Source organism: Punica granatum, chromosome 7 (assembly GCF_007655135.1).
Source record: "Punica granatum isolate Tunisia-2019 chromosome 7, ASM765513v2, whole genome shotgun sequence".
NCBI lineage: Eukaryota > Viridiplantae > Streptophyta > Magnoliopsida > Myrtales > Lythraceae > Punica > Punica granatum.
Genome location: NC_045133.1, coordinates 7,161,481 through 7,185,451, shown reverse-complemented (window position 1 = coordinate 7,185,451; position 23,971 = coordinate 7,161,481). Strand labels below are relative to the sequence as shown.

General features: G+C 36.8%; 3 protein-coding genes across 7 annotated transcripts; 2 read left to right on the top strand and 1 right to left on the bottom strand.

The window, feature by feature from the left end:
- Positions 1-10,960: 10,960 nt before the first annotated feature.
- Positions 10,961-15,180, bottom strand: LOC116214642 (protein DEHYDRATION-INDUCED 19 homolog 3-like). Of its 2 annotated transcripts, none has more exons than XM_031550038.1 (5): positions 14,867-15,180; positions 13,873-14,015; positions 12,865-12,942; positions 12,073-12,329; positions 10,961-11,460 (listed from the first exon to the last, which is right to left on the bottom strand). In XM_031550038.1, exons 1-5 carry the CDS (start codon positions 14,940-14,942, stop codon positions 11,349-11,351), a joined length of 666 nt encoding a protein of 221 aa, XP_031405898.1. In that variant the 5' UTR covers positions 14,943-15,180; the 3' UTR covers positions 10,961-11,348. The 2 variants fall into 2 exon arrangements, with proteins under 2 accessions (XP_031405898.1, XP_031405899.1); XM_031550039.1 differs by having other exon boundaries at positions 10,961-11,457; positions 14,867-15,179.
- Positions 15,181-17,669: 2,489 nt separating this feature from the next.
- On the top strand, positions 17,670-19,416 carry LOC116215381 (LRR receptor-like serine/threonine-protein kinase FLS2). The gene has a single exon (XM_031551072.1). The coding sequence runs from the start codon at positions 17,725-17,727 to the stop codon at positions 19,147-19,149; it is 1,425 nt and encodes a 474-aa protein (XP_031406932.1). The 5' UTR covers positions 17,670-17,724; the 3' UTR covers positions 19,150-19,416.
- Positions 19,417-20,640: 1,224 nt separating this feature from the next.
- On the top strand, positions 20,641-23,740 carry LOC116213066 (syntaxin-43-like). Of its 4 annotated transcripts, none has more exons than XM_031547869.1 (8): positions 20,641-21,026; positions 21,636-21,915; positions 22,185-22,274; positions 22,417-22,494; positions 22,646-22,723; positions 22,807-22,872; positions 22,954-23,034; positions 23,242-23,740. In XM_031547869.1, exons 1-8 carry the CDS (start codon positions 20,833-20,835, stop codon positions 23,341-23,343), a joined length of 969 nt encoding a protein of 322 aa, XP_031403729.1. In that variant the 5' UTR covers positions 20,641-20,832; the 3' UTR covers positions 23,344-23,740. The 4 variants fall into 4 exon arrangements, with proteins under 4 accessions (XP_031403729.1, XP_031403732.1, XP_031403731.1 ...); XM_031547872.1 differs by having other exon boundaries at positions 20,643-21,026; positions 22,807-22,880; XM_031547871.1 differs by having other exon boundaries at positions 20,644-21,026; positions 22,807-22,880; positions 23,120-23,740.
- Positions 23,741-23,971: the final 231 nt, after the last annotated feature.

Below are 23,971 nucleotides of genomic sequence, written 5' to 3'. Positions count from 1 at the left end.
ACGTGTCGAGCATGCGTGGTCGGATGAAGCTCAACCAGTGGCTTCCCGCATCCTGGCGGCTGCCATTTTGGAAATAAAATAAAGCTGCATCCTGGGATGTCCTTTCAAATCTATCTATGTGGATTTTATGAACTTTTCCGGTCCTTTCAAAAATTTATTACGTTTCGTCCTTGTAAGTTATATTAGATTAATTACCAGCATTAAGTCAAAGTTTCAAGTTTCTCTAAGAGCTAATAAAGGGGAAGTTCCTCTTATTCGTTGTCGAAACCACTTGTAGCAGTAGTAGTCTTATGATTGTAGATTTGCGAATGAGCGATACTTTATCGGAATTGCAGATGGAGAGCCGTGCCCTTGGATCCTGATGTAGTTATGACTAAAATCGAACATTCGGTGGTGGGATTCGACCCTATGATTATACCATGTCAGTGTTGCTACGCCATCGCCAACCAACCCCTTTTACTCATTAAAAAAAAAGTTATATTCAATTAACTTTTGGGAAGAAATTTGATTTTTTTTTTAGTATATACCATAGTATCCGAAAGTTCAATGAATTCTAACTAATTCAATTCGAGCCGAATCAGTTAAATAAAAAGTAAAGTGCTTTATATCAAATTAAGAGATTACAACGTGAGAAATAGTTTCTCACACGAACCGGGTTCCTCTATGATTTTAAAGAAGCAAGATCTTTAGGTTAGGGTCCAATATTATAGCTGATCTAATGATCATCCAGCAAAAAGCACAACTCTCTACGGGTTATGGATATATATCTACTCCTTAATAATTCGTCGTAACCTGCAATCCAAACAATCATTAAGGAATCTTTTCATAATTAAAGATTCTATCACGGTTGATTAGTAAAAATAATCATCACGATTGTTTCTTTCTTAATCGTTAAATCCATTTACGTAAGATTCGAACTGTACACGAATCCAAGAATTTTTTACCTTCACTCTTTATAATTTCACTATAGATATTTTCGATCACGCCTCTTCTTGACCATGCTCAGTAACGCCCATGAAAGATTCGGACACTCTTCGATATTAAACTCAACAAAAATTTACCGGTTCAATCAAATAACTAATAATAATAAAAAAATGAAAGAAAAAATAATAAACAAAGAAAGCTCATCTGCCGACCAGAAAGTAGATAGAACACAAAATTGACAAGTTCTTTAATTTCAACATCTGTTGATTGCATTTCGATTGATTAAAAAAATAGAATTAAAAGCAACTTGCCTCCTCGGCGAACAAACAAACAGGGGATTTCCGAGCAGGTTCTTGGCGAGCTGAAGAAGAGAGGCAACATAAGAAGAAGAATTTCTGGGGATTGCAGGTTCAACAGGAGGACGCCTCAGCGGGAAAGAGCAAGAAACTCGTCGGGCCCCACGAGCAAAATCCATGGCAAACTATCGAAGGACGGTGCCGGTATCATAATGAATTTTGCGATTCAATTTTAGGGATTGTGTTCTCTGTTCTACTGGGAGTGTAATGAACAATTAGATCAATAATTCTTCGTGTTTTTCATTTTTTTAAGTTAGAAATTTGTTATTTATTTGATTAAACATGTAGATTTCGATTCGGTTTAATATCGAAGCGGATCTAACTCGTTCATGGGCGTCAACAAGCATCATCGAGAAGATGCAAGATTGAAAATATGGAGAGTCAAACTATAAGAGATAAATCTTAAAATAAAAAATTTTTGACACATGTACGGTTAATAATACGGAAAGTCAAATTATAAAGGATAAATTTTAAAGTAAAAAACTTTTTCAACGCATGTACGATTAAAAATATGAATAATCAAGCTATAAGGAGATAAATCTTAAAGTAAAAGACTTTTTTAACAATCGCACGGCTTGAATGTTATGTAATAATATTTAATGGTAAAAATAAAAAATAATCATAATGATTATTTTTTAGTCAACCTTAATAATATCCCTTTCATAATAGAGTTTTTTTTTTTCCACTCCGAAGGTTCCTTATATAGTTCATAATTCATTACATTGATATTTGTGGAAACGACGTTTGAACTAGCTAGGCCCCTATTAATAAACACTCGGTACGTCAAACACTTAGTCAGATCTTTGCTTGATCTGAAGACTGACTGGAGATTCTCCTCGAATTCATTTACATCCGCGGGCCATATTGTTCATAGAAAGTTGAAACAAAAAGGTCGATTTGAATAACATACATATATACTAGTAATATAGATAGCCCATTGCGTAATTTTTGTAATAAAGCTTATAAATATTTTTTGGTATAAAAATCAAAAGTAAAGAAATTAATATTATACAATTACATATACTGGTAAGTAATAAAAAACGTACATAAAACGAAGATGGACCTAAGAAACGAACTGGATTGCAAGTATGGGAAATTTGTTTTCTTTTAATCTCTCTATTTGGTCATCACCGTTTGCCTACCATGTCAGCAAATTAGATAAAATAATTAACGAATAACAGATGTGGCAATTCAATAATAATTCATGATTTTATTTGTTAAAAAAAAGTTTGTGGCAAAATTGAAGAAAACGGCAAAATTCATAACTTTATTTTGATTTGTAGAGAGGGGAAACAATCAGGTTAAACATGGATGAAAATTTGTAAAATGTTGGAAAAGTCTGCATACATTTAATGAAAGACTTCAAAGGAAATTTATGTGGAAATTCCTTGTGGCTTCAATACAATTACATGGAAGCTCCTCATAGTACAAATGGAATCTTCTCATCAACTCTTACAGGAGTATTTTGTATTACATAATATATAGAATATAGATACCTAATTTATTGAGATTTCGCAACATTATTTAATATTGCACTCTTAATTAATCCTAACATGTCGGCTCCTTTCTTTTATTTTATTTTTTGGTTTGACTTTCATGAATGTGTAAGAATTCCTTTACATAGGATACTTTCCTATGCGTGGTGGTTTAAGAACATCAATTAAGGAGGTGTGTTGAGAAGATGTACTGTGATTGATTGAGCTGTTGGGATTCAACAATTCATTGAAAAAATTGATTGCCCATAACACAGGACAACATGATCAATATTGATCATTTTGTCAAATTGATAGTCAACTTTCTTTCCTTTATTGGTAAGGAAATGAAACAAGAATGAAACAGCTAGCAATCATGACTTGGCTCCTTGGAATTAGTAAACGTTTTCTTTAAATGAATTTTGAATTACTAAACATAAATTATCAGATGTACACAATTCTTCTCTTGAGATTTTATTAAACTAGAGTTTTTTCCACATTAAGTGCGATGTCATTTGTTGTTCATGTGATTTACGTAAATTCATTATTTAATTGCTTGTACCATTTATGATAAAAATTTAGAGTGAATTGGCAAATTGGTCCTGAAGAGATGATATTTGTCTCAAATGCACTTCGACCCATTTTTACATCAACTTAACCCTTGACCGTTAAAATTTACATAAGCGCAGCCCTTCCGTCGAAGTTCTATGAAATCTTAGACAGAATTGTCTGACGTGAATTTTTTTATTGTTTCTGTCTCACGTGCCTTTCTCATGTCTATATCTCTATCTCATTAATTTAAAATAAAAAAATTTTGTGTTCTTTCTTTCCCTCTCTTCCCTTACATTAACAGAAGTCGTGGGATTGAAATACCTAATTCTCAAATTGAAGCTCTGAACAACCAAAATCCCTAACCTCCAAATTAAATCTCTAAACAACGCCTACGAGTGATTTGATGGTGAAGACAGAATTTGCTTAATGCAATAGGGGTACCTGTTGCAAATCCGTTAAACTTTCGAATACCAGCGCGCACACCAAAAATAAGAATCGAGTTAAATCAAATAACGAAGACGGAGATTTTTTTTTAATCAATCAATATGAATCTCTTTTAAGCAGTGTTATCAGAACCGGACCGGATAATGAACCGGAAGGGGTACGGGTTCATGGGTTTATGGGTCCAATCGGGGATTCGATGGGTAGGACCGCACGTTTATTTAAAATAAAATAAATATTCATATTATTAAAAAAATTATGATAATTAAGATAAAAGTATGATGATTTTAACGAAATATAACAATAGTATAAGAAAGTATCTATATTTAATATTTCTTACTTCAAAATAAATATTTTATTTTAATAAGTACTTAAAAGTAGAGTTAAAAGAACAAAAAAGTGGTGGTGACTTGATTGGTAGTATGCTAGTATGAAAAGTAAGAGGTCATGAATTCAAATCCTTACATGACCAACCAATTTTTACATTAAATAGGAAACCCATAAAACCCATAGAACTGACCGGTTCAATGGGTTCGGCGGTTCAAAGTTGCAATTTCGGTTTTCAGGCGAACCGGACCGAATATGGTGCCGATTCTCGATCCGACCGGTCGAACCGGCTAATCCGGTCCGGTTCTGATAACAATGCTTTTAGGTGAGAAAAATAGGGAATACCATAATTTTTTAATAAAATTGTGGAAGACATTACTCTATAATTTTAGAGGATAAAACATGTAAAATCAATCCTCCTTACGTTTTTTTCGAGATTCAAAGCGGTTTCCTCCCCCTTACGGTAATTGATGTTGCCATGATTTGGCTTACATGAATTAATCACATACTAAAAGTCCCGAAAATAGATGGATGATCCTCTATTGATAAAAGTTGTTAATAACAATGCCCTCTATTGTTAAATTAACAAAATGTCAATCCTTAGCCTATTGAGTGGTGGCAATTGTGAAATTGAGTATTTGCAACTGCGTCCCTACACTTTCACCAGCCAATATTTAATATTGTATACGTAGATATTCTTCCTATTTATAACATAATAATGATATTAACTAGGCATGAAGGCCAGCGCTTCGCAGCGGGAGACAACAACTTCAATTAGGTATTGTTTGAATCAATTATAAACAATTCAACTGTATGAATTAGCTTATTTATATGCTTAATTAGTAAGAAATATTATTATTATACTTCTATCATGAGTACATATTATGATCATGGTCTTGAACTATCTTATTAAATTATTGCACTATAAAATCCTACTCACAAGAAGAAAAAATTATATAATTGCCAAAGATTTTCAATTTATATACTTGAGTTTATTGAACAACATCACCGATTAAACGAATGCTTTATATGAGATTGTTAATAACTGGTTTACTTGTGGAATATTAGTAATGAGTACTCTGTATATATGGAAATCTTATATTGACTTGTGAGAAAATAATTGAAGAAGATTTGATTTGAAAATAAGAAATAAAAGTCATATATATTTTCTAAATAAGGTGTTAAAATACCACCTGAAATGATATACAAAATCTTAGTGTTCCTCGTAAAAATGAAATCATGATGAAACTTATGCTACATTAAAATCATTAATTAGCACATATTTATGAGAAGGTCTTGTGTGCAATGATGGTACCACGTAGGATTATGCCATAAGACACATGAAAAATATTATTTTTTACAGCAATGAATTATTGTTGTCAATAATTTTTTACTTAAATACTAAAAATCAAAATGATAAATTCTTATTGGCTCGTGGCATTACCACATGATATTACTGTTGCATACAATACTTTCTCCATATTTATAGAACATGAGAGAATACAAAGATTGTAATAATTAGAAAATACCCGCCTCACTCTATACGATTGTATCTCTTTTGCACTTTATTTATAGTTTCCTCTTCTCTATTTTTCTTATTTTAAATGGACACTAATAAAATAATTGCTCATGTAACATTAATATTTTAAGTGAATTCTCGCATTCAACTCTTTTGAATGCAGAAAATCCACAAATTAGAGAGTTTCACCTGATAATGAACTAACCTAACTTGAACACAATTAGTCGGACCTATTGAATTTTGAATAGCGGATACGACACCTTGGAGAAATTAAATAACAAAAAAAGTGGCAAAGATTTTTAAAAAAAATAATAAAAAGGAAGGGTGCGATTGGGAAAAGACGGACCTCAAATTATATTATAATAAACAATAAAAACGAGTCTATCAGAGTCACAGAGCAAGTATGGGCTTCTTTCATACTCTAGCCGCGTTTCTTCTTTTTTTTTTTAGCTCTTCTTCTTAAATTTTATCAAATAAATTTAAATTGCATTGTAAAGACAAAAAAATGGGATTGGATGCCTTGGTAAGGCGCTGCTCTTTCTTCTCCCAATACTCCAGGTCAAATCTTTTTGGCAGAGCTTTCTTTTTTCTCCTATTTTTCACATATCTATTAAATGTATAAATAATTGAGCTTGGCGATTAAAACAAGAAGCAACATCAGTTGAGTTGGTAGGAGGTGCTTTTTTCTTTCCTTGGTTTCCTCTCCTTCTTTTGCTAGTAAAATGGCCCCATTTTTCTTTCCTTGCCTTTTCTTCTCAATAGCCTTTCCCATAATTCATAACCAATAATAAAGATTGCCTAACCTAAATGAATTTCTAAATCCTAGAAATATTCAAAATTTTGATGTTATTCACTTAATGATATCATCTAATAAATTTAAAATACCTCTTAAATGTGGTATATTTTAATTTTAGGGTTCCATATTTTATAATATATACGATTCTAAGTTGAATGAAATTATGTTTAATAAAAAATAAAAATTAATAAAAAAGAATAAATATCCCCACTGCGAAGCGCAGGTTTGCGGACTAGTAAGAAGTGATTTTAGGTCCCTTTATGGGATTAGAGGGAGAGTGGAGAATTTTTTCCTATCTCATCCTTTTCTCTTTTTGTTCTTTAATAAATCTTTTTCACCCAAAAAATAGATTTCTTTTTAAAAAAATTATCCTCTTTTTTTTAGGATTCTGAGATCCGATCCAAATAAGGCGGTATTTTGAAATCCAACCTAAATTAAGGTTGTAGATAATTTGGCTAATCCATCTAGCCAAATGATCCGGCCATTATAGAAGTTTATTTTCAAAAATTAAAGAATTTCGTATAAAAAATTAGATGCACAAATTATGATATATATTTTTTCAAAATTTTAGGTTGCGAGTGAGACTTTTTCTCACTCCTAATTTTTATTTCCAGTACTTTTTTAAAAAATTTTCCCTTTTGACTATACCTATATATGAACATTTATTTCGTTGCTAATTTATTTTTCATAAATTTATAAAATGAAAGTGTTTTGATTGTCTTAACTATATCATGTTCTCCCTTAACTTATTATTTGTAAAATTTCAAATGTTATTTATACCACTTACTTAAAAAAAAGCTTTATATTGAAAAGTCAACGCATTTATACATTTAGAGTTCACTCCATAAAATAATATAATGATCTCATAAACGATAATATGAATAAATAACCCCATATTTGAGTGAAACTAAAACTTACATTGAAAAATTAACAAAAACATGACATATAGGAAGAATGAGTTTCACCATGTTCCAACTTAAAATTTTAAATTAAACATATGCTCGCACTAAATTGTCACTCACTATAAGCTCTTATAAATAAATAAATAAACAAACATAGAATGAACTCAACTAAATTTATACAATAAATCATACTATATTTTAATAGATGGGATAATCATAGGTCAAGTTTAGTACCAATGAAAAAATTTATAAAATTAATTATTAAATAATGTCATGATGCTAATTTATCTTGAAAGTTATAGCTAGAAGTTGAATATATTTAAAGATTGTAAAAAATTATTGATACATTCATGTGTCTTTGTATTGGAAAATACAAAAAAAAAAAAAAGAGATTGTCTCGATATGATGGTTAGATTTCATAAGAAATAGACGTGCAATTGTCTCGATATGATGGTTAGATTTCGTAAGAAATTGACGTGCAACAAAGTGTGGGTTATCATACTTCAAATAATAACTCCATACTATATTTTTGTCGGTTGTTTTATATGTTCGATTGTTTCAAATATTTGAATTTCTATAATAAGATCAATTCAAGATAATAATGATAGTTATTTTATAATTAGTTTATGATTCATGAACTTTATATGAGTATAATTCATGGACTTATGAACACTTTGAATACACAATTTTAAGATATTATCAATATTAATAAACGAGTATAAGAAATAATGACTTCTTAATATATTACATATGTGTAACAATCATTTGAGACAGTTTTGGAGCTGCACCGGCAAAGCGGGGGTATTTTTACCTAGCCATTGTTAATATATAATGGTAAAAGTTATTTTTCCTAATAAAAATGTTGTACTAGAAATATTTTAATATTTCCTTTTTCTAGAGGGATATTCAGCACTTTAGCAACTTTTTGGATAATATTATTTGGTGAAAAATCTTTATGGATAGGAGAAAACATTCCCTCCTTCAAGGGAAAAGGAAAAAGAAAAGAAAAGGGTTAAAAGCATCCCAAACTTATCAACAAACGAAAACCACACGATCCTACTCCTTTAAGTAGCTTGAAAAGGATTTGGCTCTTCAACAATATTCTTTCTAGCAATGTGATCCGTGCAATTTTTGAAAAATCATTTCATCAAAAATAGATGTCATCTGTAACGAATTAGTTATGTTATTGAGAAACACTCTGCACAGTCTGGTCAAGACTCTGAAGGAGCGCATTTCATGTGGAAAGAACGTAGAGCGAACAAAAATGCTGTCTCCATTATGACAAGAAATTTATTTTTGTTTTTTAGGGGGCGAGAAAAAAGGAAAAAGTATAAAAACTCCATTGTGATTTGATGTTGAGATAAATTAAATCCCGTGATTTTTTTATAGACAAAAAACATCATGTGATTCACTTCGCCAGACATAATGGATCTCACTGTTAATATTTTCGTCACTTTTGGTAACTTTTCTTTTTTTCATTATTACCTTCAAACTTTCAACTTTTTTTTCAATTTGGTCATAAAATTCCAAAAATAAAAAAAAAAAAATAAAAGGAGAAGGGGTTGGGACTATCGGTCGACGACCCCGACCCCACTATCGAGGTCGGATGCACCCACATAAGATGCCGACAACCATGGAGGTGGGGACGGGGCCGCAAATTGGCGGCGCCGCCCCTAAATCAATCGGGATCTCAAACTCGAGATCTCAGTCAATTCGAGAGATAGGGCCCCCAATTGGAGACTTCGACCCCACCCTCGAGGTTTCTGATATCCTCTGTGGGTGTCGACAACTTTGGTGGTGGGGTCGGGGTCGCCGACTAGCGGCCCAAGTCCCTTCCTCCCATTTTTTTCGAATTTGAGGATCAAATTGCAAAAAAATTGAAAGTTTGAGGGTAATGATGATAAAAAGAAAAGTTTGAGGAACAAAAGTAATGAAAAAATTAATTGTAATGTCCATTATGTTTCACGAAATGAACCACGTCATATTATTTATCAAAAAATCACGAGTTGTAATTTATCTCAAATTCAAATCAACGGAGTTCTGGTACTTTTTGGAAAAAAAAAAACAGAGAGAGAAAGAGGCTGCACATTGGAAGATGTGCTTATTATCTGTGGGCAGGGTGAAGGAATGGCTTAGGAGGGGCCGAGGAAGACACCCTCATGCCTTTGTATTGTATAGGCCCAACGTACGTACAGGAAACTTACATAAATAAATAAATAAATAAACATCTTATTTATTAAGGATTCTAGATCCTATATAGAAAAAAAAAATATATATATATATATATATAAAGATAATCCCGAATTTATAAGACAATTGCGTCAATATCCCAGCTTTGTATCCACGATGGCGTGAAGATATATGTTAAGGATTCTATATTACACACAAAAAATATACAAAAATAATTTTGAATATATAATAGAATATATATTCTATTAGTTTAAACTTTTAAATTGGACATTGGATTATTCATACTTCAAATATTCGCGATGAAATTCTAATCTTTTCTTTTAATTGGGTGATCTCGAGATCAATCTTGAGAAAGTTACGATTTTGAGAGTCCGAATGTTTTACGTGGTGCTGCAGAGCCAATAGGTAAATTCGCACCCGATTATTATGTCGGAGAGTTGTTCGATTTGAGTTCGTACGGTTGCCATTGATCAAGACATTGGCGAGAAAGTTTGCGCTTGAAATGATTGTAGTGGAAAAGAGAATTGATTAGTGAAATCAAATTCGGAGGTGACAACATTGTCCAAAGAATGACGTACAGGAACACAAAAATGTCCTAATAATGTTGTCGACGTACAGCATTTTGTCTGCATGAAATCTGTCTGTAACATCTTCAATCATAATACATACATACAAACATATATATATATATATATATATATATTTGTATTTTGTATGTAAAGCATATCGAATATCGATCGAATTCGGATTCATATGCTGACGTGGCCACGTGGTTGTGTATATCCCCACTGGGAGGATTCAGCCGCTGGGTCCTTTTAGGGTACGCCGACCCAGCTGGAAAAAGTGTATTACCCCCCTACCCTACCGATTGACATATGATGCAAGTGGCTTATGCGCCCCCACAGGCACGACAGCAGTCCAACGTACACGATCCTCGATTTGATTTTACGACTTTTTTTTTCAACATACACAATCCTCGATTTGATTCTGCAACCTTTTTTTCCTAACCTCTATTCAAATTCAACATCCGACAAACCCAATTCGATTTTTTGAATAACTGATTTTTAAGATTACTCCCACAATCAGTGTATTCCCATATCTCAAATTCTTTCTACACGACGCAGATACTTTAGATGGAATCCACATAATTTGGTGGCCCCAATTAATCTTAAGAACTCCAACGCAGAATGTCCGACTTCAACCATAGTTATACCATAACCCTGATGAGGGGTCAGAGGAAACTCATCCATTCCCAAATCCATTATCAAAGTGCTCCTACCACAAAGTGAATTCGACGATGGACTTTCCCCTAATTCGCTTCCAAAGGAGTCTCAAACCTTCGACCTTAACTCATTACTGACGACCGCCTCATCGGTATTATTCCGTTACTCGGAATAACACGAGCTTTAGGCTTCAACCATTGGGCATGCCAAACTTCTCAATAGGCACAAACATCAGATATCATTAAGATACCATCTCGATGAGGCAAAAGGGGCAAATCTGTCAATATACTCAACATGTAATATTATTCACAAAGGGGAATAATCTGATTACTAGCAAAGGAATTATTTTTCTTCTCTCTAAAATTCATCAATGGCCAATAAACTACATGAGGGAGTGAGGAAGGGGTTGATAAGGGGGAAACCTCAGTTTGTCCACATTGCAACTAATTTCCGACCGACTTATTATTCCACACTCACTTTCGTTTGATACATTTAGCTACAAACAAACACCTTAATACATAGGGGGAAGGGTGGAGGGGGGAATGGGCTCTCTTGGTTTTCGAATTCGAAATCTCACCATTGCAGCGGCCTTCTCGAACTCTCTCTCTTTCTCGGTTTCTGTCTCAGCCTGTCACTCTGTGTCTCTTCACAAGTCATCTTCGAGGATGGTCGATAACAAAAGCCCGCGAACAAACTCGCACCTCTTTGCCCTCTCCTGTTGATCCTTTACCGACAATAGAGTCGACTGAAAATTCCTGCTAAGCAATATACAATAAAATTAGCTGGGAACCGGTATGAAGGTAGCAGTAAGATACGCAAAGAGACAGGAACAGATATTTCTCAGTGAAACAAGCAGTTCGTTTTGCATGTCATCCCCCGTGACATGGCCCTCATCGCCATAGATTCCATGTTAAGGAAATATGATCCAGGGGTTCCATCCAACAGTTCTAAGGATTGGTCCAAATAACATATTGTGGATCTGAAGATTTCTAAGTGCCAACGACAACAATCATCGGGCGATATTTCAAGAACCAGATGAGTAAGTAACAAAAACTCTCTATAACTTCTCCAACTTGGAGGCCTCGACATCCTTTATATTATATTACTACTGCCTACAGGCAACTTAGATCTGATCACGGTATCAAAACCGGAAGTAATCAATTAATTAGTAAATCAGAAAAGAAGAACTGGGCTCGTCCTTACAATTATGAAGACACTAAACCTACCTCAAATAACAAAGAGCACGACCATCTATATGCCCCGACTCCTAGCAACAAGCTATACTAAGATGTCATTATCCCCCAAAAATGCTGGGGAGGAAAACCGAAAAACTCGAGAGAAGGTTTGAGATAATCAATATCAATGTGTACCTTTCCGTGACTTTCTCATCCAAGATTTTCTTGGCTGAGCTTGCCTCGCTTGGAATCTGAGAAGGCATGCTACTAAAATCATCAGTCATAGGTAAGATAAATGATGACAACAAGGGGTCTGGTGCTGCACTAGATGAGGAAACTATGCAGGAGGAGCCCCCCAAAAGGGACTGTAAAGTTCCTTCCCGCAGTTCTCTCCTCAACAGAGAGAGCGTAGAATGAGATCCACTTCTGCGCGATTTCCTCTTGCGCTGCACGTAAAAGCTCATTAAGGAAAGCATAGGGATGACTGATTTTTCATGACTGATTCTTCATAGAACCAGACGTCAGAACATGGCTTTCTTCAGAGGAATACGTATAGATTAAAATTTAAGTGCTAGCATTAGTACGATACACAAAGAGACAGCTACAGATAGAGGGGTGGGGGGGGGGGGGGGGGGGGGGGGGGGGGGGGGGGGGGGGGGGGGAATTCACATCTTAGACCATCATTCGCACATGACTGATATGAGAAGTACTAATTACCATAGTTGGAGATAACATAGGTGAAATCTGGTTCCATTAATTTGAAAAATCAGCAACAGAAGGTCATGAGGGCCGGTAACATTGACCACCAAACTAGAGCTCAATTGAAAATTTAAAGATCAAAGTAGCATATTAATTAGAGGGACCTAATTCTGATAAATACAAATTGATGGAAGGACAGAAGTTGCAGCAATCAAGAGCAAATATATATAAGAAAAAAAGTATTCATCATGCAGCATGTAATGGAAAAAGATTCAGGAGAAAGGATATCTTGAAGATGTTTCCATGATGAAGGGTTATGTGGGCAACCATATCAATCCCCACTCTCATCGCACATATCGGACAAACCTGCAGCATAATAATCAAATCATGAGACAACCGAAGTCAATAAATGTGCCTCTTCATGCGAAGATAATGCCTTCTTCAAATGCTCAGTGATATATCTGTATGCATCCATTGCAAGATTATAAATACTTCAGTGAAGATGGAGCAGATAGATAGCTTGTCAAATATGAGCAAATACTGGTACTTGCATGTTAGCAACAGAAACTACTGTATTTGCAACACCAGTTTAGGAAGACGGCCCCCAAAAAAAAAAACCGATGCCTTATAGTCGTTTATCACTCTTGCACTTTGCAAAAGCTGACTGATTCCACATACCAAGTCCGGCAGATATGCCTTCATGGACTAGCAGAGAGTAGGGTTAGTCCTGTGAACAATGTCCAGGAAGCCTGACCACCACGCCCAATTGGCTGAAAGGTCAACGCTAGACCATAGTGTCATAAGAATAGCATGAACTCGATTCCCATATAAAGAATTCCACATCTTTTCTTTATTCCTTTACCCCTTCTGTAGCTTACCCTAGTCTAACTTCGTTTTGTCTCCCCATGAGATTGATGATATGAATTGCTATTATCAATTTATAAGTGCAAGCTATGACCCATGAATCGTTACATGTGCCATATATATATATATATGTATCTCCAATGTTAGCTGAAGCAACGACAGAAGTAACAGTTAGAGGGAAACAACACAAAGTGAACTAAACAACCAAGATATCAATCCCGACGATTCAGAATCGTGTAACCGAATCCTACAACCATAACTGCACTAATGCAAGACTTGTCCCAGATGATTGGAACTCATGGATGAATTTTTCCGCAATGAAAATTCACTCTTCGGGATCTCAAGAACTACATCCACTTAAAATCTATGTACATGTCCACATGCTTGAGAAATGTGAGAACTTCCAGCTACAAATGGTGGGTTGAACAATACCCCATTGTTTGCCTCCGTAGGATGCTCGTCATCAATGTGACAGCACAATCCTCCGATGTCAAAGTATTCTGAGCAGAATGGACATGGAAACTCCTCTCTTACGTCATCGTCTCCATCAATTTCTTCAAATCCCATGAACATATCTGCATTTCAAAGGGTTTCTTATTAGGGAAAATACCATTATTCTGACAGTATAGTTTTCTTAACGATCTACAGGAGCGCTAGACGAAACAATTAGAAATTGCCATTTTCTTAATCAAAACAGGAAGATTAAATATAAAAAGGTAACTCATTGAACACCACTCCTCATTAAAGAGGAAGATCCCAATGGATTCTCACTTATTTTCTTTCTCTTCGTCGTTACCGATGACGACAAAAGACAAGCAAATAGCATTATTCTGACAGTATAGTTTTCTTAACGATCTACAGGAGCGCTAGACGAAACAATTAGAAATTGACATTTCCTTAATCAAAACAGGAAGATTAAATATAAAGAGGTAACTCATTGAACACTACTCCTCATTAAAGAGGAAGATCCCAATGGATTCTCACTTATTTTCTTTCTCTTCGCCGTTACCGATGACCACAAAAGACGAGCAAATATAAAGGTTGTTACTTCATTGCATAATTGTTCAATTGAAGAGGTTATCTCACAATTATCAAGCATTAACTACCAAATCAGCAAAGATGAGCTTATCTACAGCGAAATTCATCAATTACTTAATGGAACAACAAGCATATCACAGCTAAATATGATAACCCCAATCAAAAAGTATATTCTTCCCCCAGTTTCCTTCATTTCCTCCACATAAAAACATAATCTTCCATAAACGCAAGAGTTATAAAAGTCGCATTTGCATCGGCCCAATCAAAGCAAATCCTATCTGCACAAATGACGCTTCTCTAAAACACCAATTTCCTAAAAAAGATCAATTTTTCCTCCTCAAATTTCAAGAACCGATTAAGGATGAGAGAGCCGAAATGAAGAGCTGACCGGATCGCGATTGAAGGGCCAACTGGTACCGCTTCGAAGCGGAAGAGAGGCGGGCGCTCCACGAATCAGCATCCATATCTCCCGGAAAGCCTAGAACTCCACCCCGAAATCAAATGGAAAGGCGCCGAGATCACGGAATTGGATCGGAAACGGTGAACTTGACCTCGATCTTCAGATTATGAGCTTGAAATCGGAAACCCTAGGATCGATCGGTGAACTTTTGGGCCCGGTTGAGGCCTTGAGATGAAGAGAGAGAGAGAGGCCTATGGGGTGTTTTCTGCGGGTGAATTTCACCGAAGAGAGTGTTTTTTTGTGGTGTGGTGGCTATTTTATATATTTATTATTTGTCTGATATTTATTACAATATTAATAAATATTATTTTTTTTGGCATCCTTTTTATTTTTAATTTATTAATAACTTATTTATATATTTCATGTTGCATTGGTTTTGGCATGTCAAGTATTTAGTCACGTTTGTTAGGTGTTCCATTACTTATGTTTCTTTCCTTTTTTTTTTTCCGAGTAATTGTGCGAAGCAATCATGCAACTTGTAACCCAAAATGATAGGGACAAATGGAAAGGGGAAAAAAAAATCTTGATGAACGGTTTACATGATGCGTGTCACTTAATATATTACTGTCAAAGTTTTTGTCCTGATCATTTTTATTATTACAAATAGTTATATTTCATAACTCCGCTCACAAAACAGTTATTCCATACTTCAGCTCACAAAAAGTCAATTCTTATAGCCATTCTGCAAACGTGGAATAATGTTAGGGCTCACCACAATTTCATAAGGTGAATGCCTAATGTTTAAATTAAATCCTCGAAAATAAAGTTCAAAGAAGTAGTTCTCATTTTTAACTTGAAATTTAAAAATTCTCTCAACTCTCTCGTCACTCGTGCATCCTTATCTCCCCTTCCCATGCCTAATCCCTCGAGAATTTTTGGTTACATGTCATGTAGCCAGCTTGGCTACATGACACTCTCCCCAAAGGTAGGTGTTTATTCCACTAAGAATAGGAGAGAGAGAGATTGAAGATTTTTTTTCTTTCTCTAGTTATCAGTTCTTGATATGAAATTATCGTAAAATATGTTTATCGCGATAATTACCGTGTAATATGTGATAACAAAATTCAAATAGGTGTTATCGCTTCTTGATCTACACTTATCTCATATTCATAATTTGTTAATAACTACTTATCAAGATGTGATAATTTAGTTCTAGTTAACCTTATTATCTTTTGTTGAACTGGGCTTATCAGAAAATTTGATTTTCGCGATAACTTAATTCATTTTAGACTGTTATCACTTATTTAACGGAACTTATTATAAAATCAAATTTTTTTTCTATAACTCTAGTATATGACGTGATAAGTTAATTTAAATGGGAGAATTTCCTCTCTCTCCCATTCTTCTTTAGTGGAACATGTCATTTGGGGGATAAAGTCATGTAGCCACGCTGGCTACATGACAAGTACCAAAAATTCCACCGAGTCCCTTACAAGAAAATGAGAACCTTTTAATACTGAAACAAAAATTTGGCAAACTAATTAATGGAGAATAACGAATAGAATGGAAAAAGGATTTTTTTTGCTAACCCGGGATGTCTGAGTTTCGCTCGACTAATCTCCGAGATTCTATGAACCCCGGCGGTGCACAGAACAAGTAATCACGCTAAAAACGCTCCGGTAACTCCAAGGGATTTCGAACCCGGGATCAGGTGAATACTTAAGCTCATCTTTACTATTAGACCAAACTTCTTCGAGTTGGGAAAATGAATCTAACCCAAATAGGTTTTATGGTAGAGGATCTTGGGCCGCAAATAATGGTCCTGGGCTTCTTACCCAAGTGGGCCTAACACCAAGATATCAATCGGGTGCATTAAGTGTGTAACAATGCATCTCGGGGACTTACGAGGGGGGCGGGGGGTGGGAGACAATGAATCTCGGGTCGGGTTATCACAAAACGGGCCCCATAACAATGCTTCTGAAGAAGAAAACGTGTATAAGCCGACAGGCTTGACCGGAACTAAAGAGAGCCCATTGATTCCAGCAACTACTCTATCAGTATTATTCCTCCACTTGAATATATAACACTCAATTAAGATGCCTGAAAGTAAAAAAATGACCTCATAATAAGTTCATAGATTTTCACTTATAAGTATTTTAATTGATTCTTACTTATTCAAAATGAATGAGTAAATACGAATTGAATCTTTTCTCCGTTATGTGTAGACGGCCACCAGCCTTAAGATCGAGTGCTCTTTTTCTCCGTCCTCCACTCCCCTCCCTTGGGGTCTCACTATTTTCTATCCCGTGTTTCGTCGAATCATATCGACATTAATCAGCAAAACCTTTCGACCTACGTATTGATTGGTAATCAGGCAAATTAGTTTTCTATAAAGTTGTAAACGAACAAATCTAGTGATGAAGATATTTGATAACATCACAATCAAGCGAGTGCTTAAAATTCTGTTAACTAAATCATTATCAAACGCCACCTTATAGCGTTTCGAGAGCCTGCTGAGGCGATTTTCGTTATTTTCTCGATCGTAACTGTGGACAAGAAAATTTTCTATAAAGAACAAGAAGCAATAAAGGTATCCGTTGGTTGTTTTTTTTTTTTTAATCTAAATCTATAGCGCAAAAGTCCAACTTTTCATTATTGTAAATAATAATTGAACTATTTCAGGACATGGAACCAATTCTTTATCTTTAACTTGATTAGAAAATAGTCAGAATCTTTGACCGTCGATCCAATTTTGACCCTCCCGTCGCTATAAGAACCAACAAGACCAGAAACCATCAAAGTAATTAACACTACCCCATCATCCGCACCATACACCAATCCAAGACATGAGCCCTTCTTCTTCACTCCCTCTCCTCCTCATCCTCTTATTCTGCAGCATCAAACTCGGGTTCTCCGCCTGCCACGCCGACGATGAGGCGGGCCTATTGGGTTTCAAGTCGGGCATTACGGCCGACCCCTCGGGGATCCTCTCGACGTGGAAGGCGGGCTCCGACTGCTGCACCTGGGCAGGCGTAGCATGCCGTGAAAACAACCGCGTCACGAGCCTCGCCCTCACGGGCCAGCCCGATAAGCCCTCGGGTTACCTGTCGGGGACGATCTCGTCTTCTCTGTCCAAAGTCCAGAACTTAGATGGCATCTACCTCATCGACCTCAGGAACCTCACCGGTCCTTTCCCGAGTTTCCTATTCGGGCTGCCGAAGCTTCTGTATGTGTACATAGAGAATAACATGCTCTCAGGCCCGATACCGGGAACCATCGGGAAACTGAACCAGTTCGGTGCATTAAGCCTGGAGGGGAACCGGTTCACCGGTCCGATCCCTAGCTCGATCTCCAAGCTGACGCAGCTCACTCAGCTCAAACTCGGAGGGAATCGTCTTACCGGAACAATCCCGGCCGGGATTCAGAAACTCAAGAACCTAACATTTCTGAGCCTGGAAAGGAACCAGCTCACTGGGCCAGTACCGGACTTTCTGGGATCCTTGCTGGATCTTAGGATCCTCCGGCTCTCCTACAACAAACTCTCCGGCGGCTTCCCGGCAGGCATTTCTTCCCTGGCTCCAAAATTACAGTACCTCGAACTAGGCCATAATGCCCTCACCGGACGAATCCCGGAATTCCTAGGAAAGTTCACGGCACTGGACACGTTGGACTTGTCGGCGAACCGGTTCTCAGGGACGGTTCCGAAGAGCTTCCAGAATCTCACCAAGATCTTCAACCTCAACCTCTCCCACAACCTTCTACAGGACCCGTTCCCCGCGATGAACGTTAAGGGCATCGAATCCTTGGACTTATCATACAACATGTTTCACCTAGGTAAGATCCCGAGCTGGGTCACGTCGTCCCCGCTCATATACTCCCTGAAATTGGCCAAGTGCGGGATCAAGATGAAATTGGATGACTGGATCCCAAAAGAGACTTACTTCTACGACTACATCGACTTATCCGAGAACGAGATATCGGGCACCCCTATAGGGCTACTGAACCGAACCGAACTCCTCGTGGGCTTCTGGGCCTCAGGCAACAAGTTGCAGTTCGACATGGGGAAGCTGCCGATCGCGAAGTCGATGAAGCAGTTAGATCTGTCCCGGAATCTAATATTCGGGAAGGTGCCGGATGCGGTGTCGGGTTTGGGTAGCTTGAATGTGAGCTATAACCATCTGTGCGGGAAGCTCCCGGCGACGAAGTTTCCGGCGAGTTCTTTCGTCGGTAACAATTGCTTGTGCGGCTCGCCGCTGGCTCCTTGCAAATAGTGACGGCGGCGACTCGACGCCGTTAGAAAGGACGGTTGAGATGTATCGGTTGATGTAACGTTGTGACGGTGCTATTAATTGAGTGGGGCAACATTAGTAATGAATAAAAGGGTCCGAATGTGATACTATGTTGTGATGAGGGTTCATTAATAGTATCTATCTATATTTATATTTATATATAGATAAGATATAGAAGATAGAGATATGATATGATGTTAGAGGATAATCAACACGTGGCAATATAATTGTTTATATGTTTGACGATTCTGTTAAGGTGACCCCGTATCACCGTGACACATTTAATACTTTTAGTTTAAATGTTTAGTATTTCGGTTCAAATATTTAGTATTTTTTATAATCATGATTAATACAAATATTTTTTATTTCTACTTTCAAGTTAAATTGTTAGTATTATGATTGAAATGTTTAGTATTTTGTGTAATTCATTACAAATAACAAAAGTACTAAACACTTTAACTAAAATAATAAACATTTAAACTAAAGTACAAAACATATCACGGTGACATGAAGTCATATTAGAATTTTTCATTCATTCTTAATAGTTTTAAATCATTTTCAGTAAAATAATAGTGAAATAAAAATTCTATTGATAATTATTTATTTCATAGGTTTTTGGAATATAACTATTTTAGAACGGATACTTTTAGTTTTCTATGAGATGTTTTTATTTAATTGAGAGTGAGAATTTTTTTAACCTAAAATTTTCTTTGCAAATTCATCATAATGGATTAATTTACCTACAGAAATTTATTATATAAGTTATTTAATTTATATTTAATTTAGACCTATCAAGAAACTATCATTTAAATCCATATTTAACTTACATAAATTCTCATGCAAATTAACCTTGTGAGAGTTTTTTTGTGTTGCCCTCCGAAAATCGTGTAAGCTCGGCTCTCCTCAATGTGACAACTGGATATTCTCATATACCTCATAACTGTTCCTATTACATGATAGATTTAGTTGTCAATTCAAGAAAATCAGTGATGCATTGAGAATGAAATGTTTCACTTCACGACCGGTTCTTGCAATCTTCTCAATTCTACAGCTCGTAGTTTTTTGAATTACTTCTTGGTTGGGTCATGCTCCAAACTCTAAAGTGTTGGGTATACCTCCAATTTGAAAGAAGTTGAGTTCAAATCGTGTTGGCCTTTTATCAGGTTTTAATAGATCCAAGGATCCAGATTTGCGAGGGTTAATTTTTTCAACAAAACAGCTAAGCAAATGGTGGAATTTAGAGGGCTTCAGATCAGAACAGTAGAAGCGGCAGAATACAGAGAACATAGCAGTTTTTTCCCGTGCGACCAGAGCTAGATCATCCCACGATCGGGACGTCAAACGAACTCCGATTGGGATGAAACTTTGGCAGCGGTTTCACCACACCCTTCCCAACACAAAGTGCAAATTGCTGACAATGGGGGTAAAATTGGATAAAAGTCAAAACTTGAAGGTGCAAAATGCAGTTTCTAAAATTTAATCCCGCATTTCATCTCCGAGTTTCCCTCCTTATCCGCCATGACGGACAGAGCCGATCATCCTTCCCTTCCGACGAGCTACTGCGCGCAGAGCTCAGATCATCAGCAGCTCTCTCGCATTTCTTCAAGCTCCATGTCCTGAATCGAATACTACAATTGGAGTCCTCAGATTCTTTTCGTCGTCCCAATGGCGACGCGAAACCGTACTCCGGTGTACCGGAAGTACAGGGACGCGCTAAAGACCGTCCGAGCTCCGTCCAGCTCATCGGCGGGATCCCGGAGCTCCGCCGGCAGCCCGGTGATCGAAATGGTTGGCTCTTCGATCCTGAAACAGAGCCGCTCTTACGCTCCTCTCCGAACTGATGACCCCGCTTACTCTAGGTAACGTCTGCTCTCCCTCTTTCTCGTTCTGTGATGTATAGAGATCACTATTTGATCTCCGTTGACACTAATGCTTGCTCAGCACGAATGTGGATCATCGCTCTACAATTTCATATGATTGATCTGCTTGTGAAGTGGAATTCGATATGCTTGCAAATGCTGAATAAAGATCAGCGTTTGCAATCGCCAAATCAATGAAAAAAATTTGCTGATTTCGCTGATACAGATGTTTATTGCTTTACTCATGATTTTGCCTAAATTGAGAATCCTGTCAATGAGTTCCTTGAGTTTAAGCTTTTGAAAACTTTCAAACTCGGAAGTTTATTTTGAAGGGGCCGGATTCGTTTCTGTTAAAGCGAGGAGTCGTCTTCCTTTTGAAATGCAATTTCTTTCAGGCTCCTACGTAAGAGTTCTTCGGGAATTCAGAATGTGTAAGTAATGATGGTTGTGCTTCCAAGACTGCACATGATGCACAGTGTATGCAGGCGTTGTATGAGAGATTGTTCATCTAGAACTTGAACATCCCGGGATTTATGCCCATGATAATTGGTATATAGTATTAGTAAATTTCTGAAATTATAAGGTGGTGAAATTTTGTTTTGTGTGCAGTGGTAAGGGAGCGCCTACAGCGGGACTACCACCAGGTTGGGTGGATTTTTCGGAAGAAATAGCAGCAAACGTGCAACGCGCATGGGCGAAAATGGTGGAGCTGAGCAAGGCTCGTGCGAAGGCTCTGATGCCCTCATTTGCGGATGGCAAAGAAGATCAACTCTTGATTGAGACCCTCACACAAGAAATAACTGATCTCATTAGAAGATCCGAGAAGAATTTGAAAAGGCTGTCTTCTCCAGGACCCGCCGAGGACTCCAACCTAAGGAAAAATGTGCAGGTAGACCTGCTCCAGGATAGCCATGACACTTAAAAATTGTTCTTATCCCACTAGTCTTCAGACTTTGTTTTCTTAATGCATATTGTTTCTCATTCTCTCAAGTGTTTGGTTCTTCGTGGTGTGTTATTAATGTTTCTTTGAATTCTAATAGCTCTAAAATCTACAGCAGAGTGTGATCGAGATGAAAGGACCACATAAAACAAGTATTTCACGCATTGGTTTCAGAAGAGCAGAGTCATGGTTCTCATTCTTCTTGTCTTCTTTTGCAGAGGTCTCTTGCCACTGACCTACAGGGCCTGTCAGTCGAACTTCGAAAGAAACAGTCGGCTTATCTGAAGCGTCTTAAACAGCTGAAGGAGGTGGGACGAAATTTTCCTTGGGGATACTGCATGGAGGAGACTTCTCTTAGCTAAAATGCTAAACTTGAAATGTTCATAGTTAAGAGCTTTGGACTCTGCAAATCATCTATCCATCTCCTCATTATTTGTCATTGCGATACAGGGTCAAGATGGAATAGATTTCGAGATGAACTTAAATGGTAGCAGATCTACTATGGATGATGATGATCTGGATGACATGGTACATGTGACTGTTTTCTTAACATAAAACATTTCCTCTTTCACTTTTCTATCTGATTCATGAGCCAAAAATATATTTTTAGAAGTATATGATTCGTGGTTACGCGTTTATCATCCGGCACAATAACATAAGCTCTACAAATGATATCAAGGGATTCAGTGAGCATCAAATGGCTAAGGTGAAAAAGAGCGAGGCAATCACAGTAGAAAGGGAACGAGAAATCCAACAGGCAAGCTAACCTTCCCGAGCTGAAAATATATTTACTAAAACTGAGAACTACGTAATTTCTTTGTCTCCTATTGTTCTCTGTAGGTTGTGAAATCAGTGAATGAGCTTGCAGAGATTATGAAGGATCTGTCATTTCTTGTGATAGATCAAGTAAGAAGGTGCATCATGCATGAAGTTAACTTTCTGAACTTGTTCCAACTAGCAGCTAATGGTCACGGTTTATTTGGGCAGGGCACTATCATTGACAGGATCGACTACAACATTCAGAATGTAGCATCCACGGTAGAGAAGGGACTGAAACAACTGCAAAAGGTTATCTCACTCTCTCCCTTTCGAGACGCATACAGATGTCTATGTATCTGGATGAAATGAACACGCTTTACATGAAACATTACAGGCTGAGAGGTCGCAAAGACAAGGGGGAATGGTCACGTGCGTGACCGTGCTAGTGATTATGTGCTTCGTTATGTTGATTCTTCTGATTCTCAAGGAGATTTTCTTGTAAACTGCAAGGGATAGTCTTTTGGCCTTCGAGCTCGGCCTTTCATTCCTAGAGATACAGCAACCGACAATGGACCTTTCCTTCTCATGCATTGTCCCTTCCCGTTTCTTCTCCAATGAGATTGGAAATGTGAATTGGGAAGAAAAGAAAGATGTTACACAAGGAAGAAAAGAAAGATGTTACAGTCTCGTGTGAAAGATCGATTCTTTCCCTTGCTTCGTCTTGATTCTTTTTGTACAAACTGAAGCTTTCTCTGCATTTTCTGATTGTTTTCGCTGGGAGAGAATGTTTCTCAACAACTTATAGTCGTTGATGTGACGATGTTTATCGAGCTACTATAGCTTCGACAAGATCAGCATTGTACATACAGTTTAAGTTTTTAGAACGTCATTTCCTTTAGTTATGCTAAGGTTTTCAAAGGAAGTTGTATGAGGTGTGCGGATCAATCTTGTTGAAGTGGTCCCCCATCCTTGATCGTGCTGTTTCTCGATCAACATGGGCATAATGTTTTTGAAATGTCCATCGTATAACTGGGTCCGACACTAACTTTCAATCGATGATAGGATTATGGCTACATTCTCTTCATTATCAAGCAAACTTTCCATTTTTAACGTGTCCTAATGGATCTAATATAATCGTGTCTGGTAGACGAAAGCAGCGAATATTCAACTATTTGGAAAGCAGTAAATTTTTGAAATTACGTTCAGAAACAAACCATTTGATGCTGGCTGAAATCCATATATTTCC

Bases quoted from the DNA above. Each gene is read 5' to 3' on its own strand.
- LOC116214642 (XM_031550038.1), bottom strand. From the start codon at position 14,942: ATGGATGCTGATTCGTGGAGCGCCCGCCTCTCTTCCGCTTCGAAGCGG. The intron at 14,016-14,866 runs GTCAGCTCTTCA...TTTGAAATGCAG, and splicing joins GGCCCTTCAATCGCGATCCG to ATATGTTCATGGGATTTGAA. The intron at 11,461-12,072 runs GTACACATTGAT...TATATTGCTTAG, and splicing joins GATGAGAAAGTCACGGAAAG to CAGGAATTTTCAGTCGACTC.
- LOC116213066 (XM_031547868.1), top strand. From the start codon at position 20,833: ATGGCGACGCGAAACCGTACTCCGGTGTACCGGAAGTACAGGGACGCG. The intron at 22,724-22,806 runs GCAAGCTAACCT...TGTTCTCTGTAG, and splicing joins GGGAACGAGAAATCCAACAG to GTTGTGAAATCAGTGAATGA. The intron at 23,035-23,119 runs GTTATCTCACTC...GAAACATTACAG, and splicing joins GACTGAAACAACTGCAAAAG to GCTGAGAGGTCGCAAAGACA.
- LOC116215381 (XM_031551072.1), top strand. From the start codon at position 17,725: ATGAGCCCTTCTTCTTCACTCCCTCTCCTCCTCATCCTCTTATTCTGC.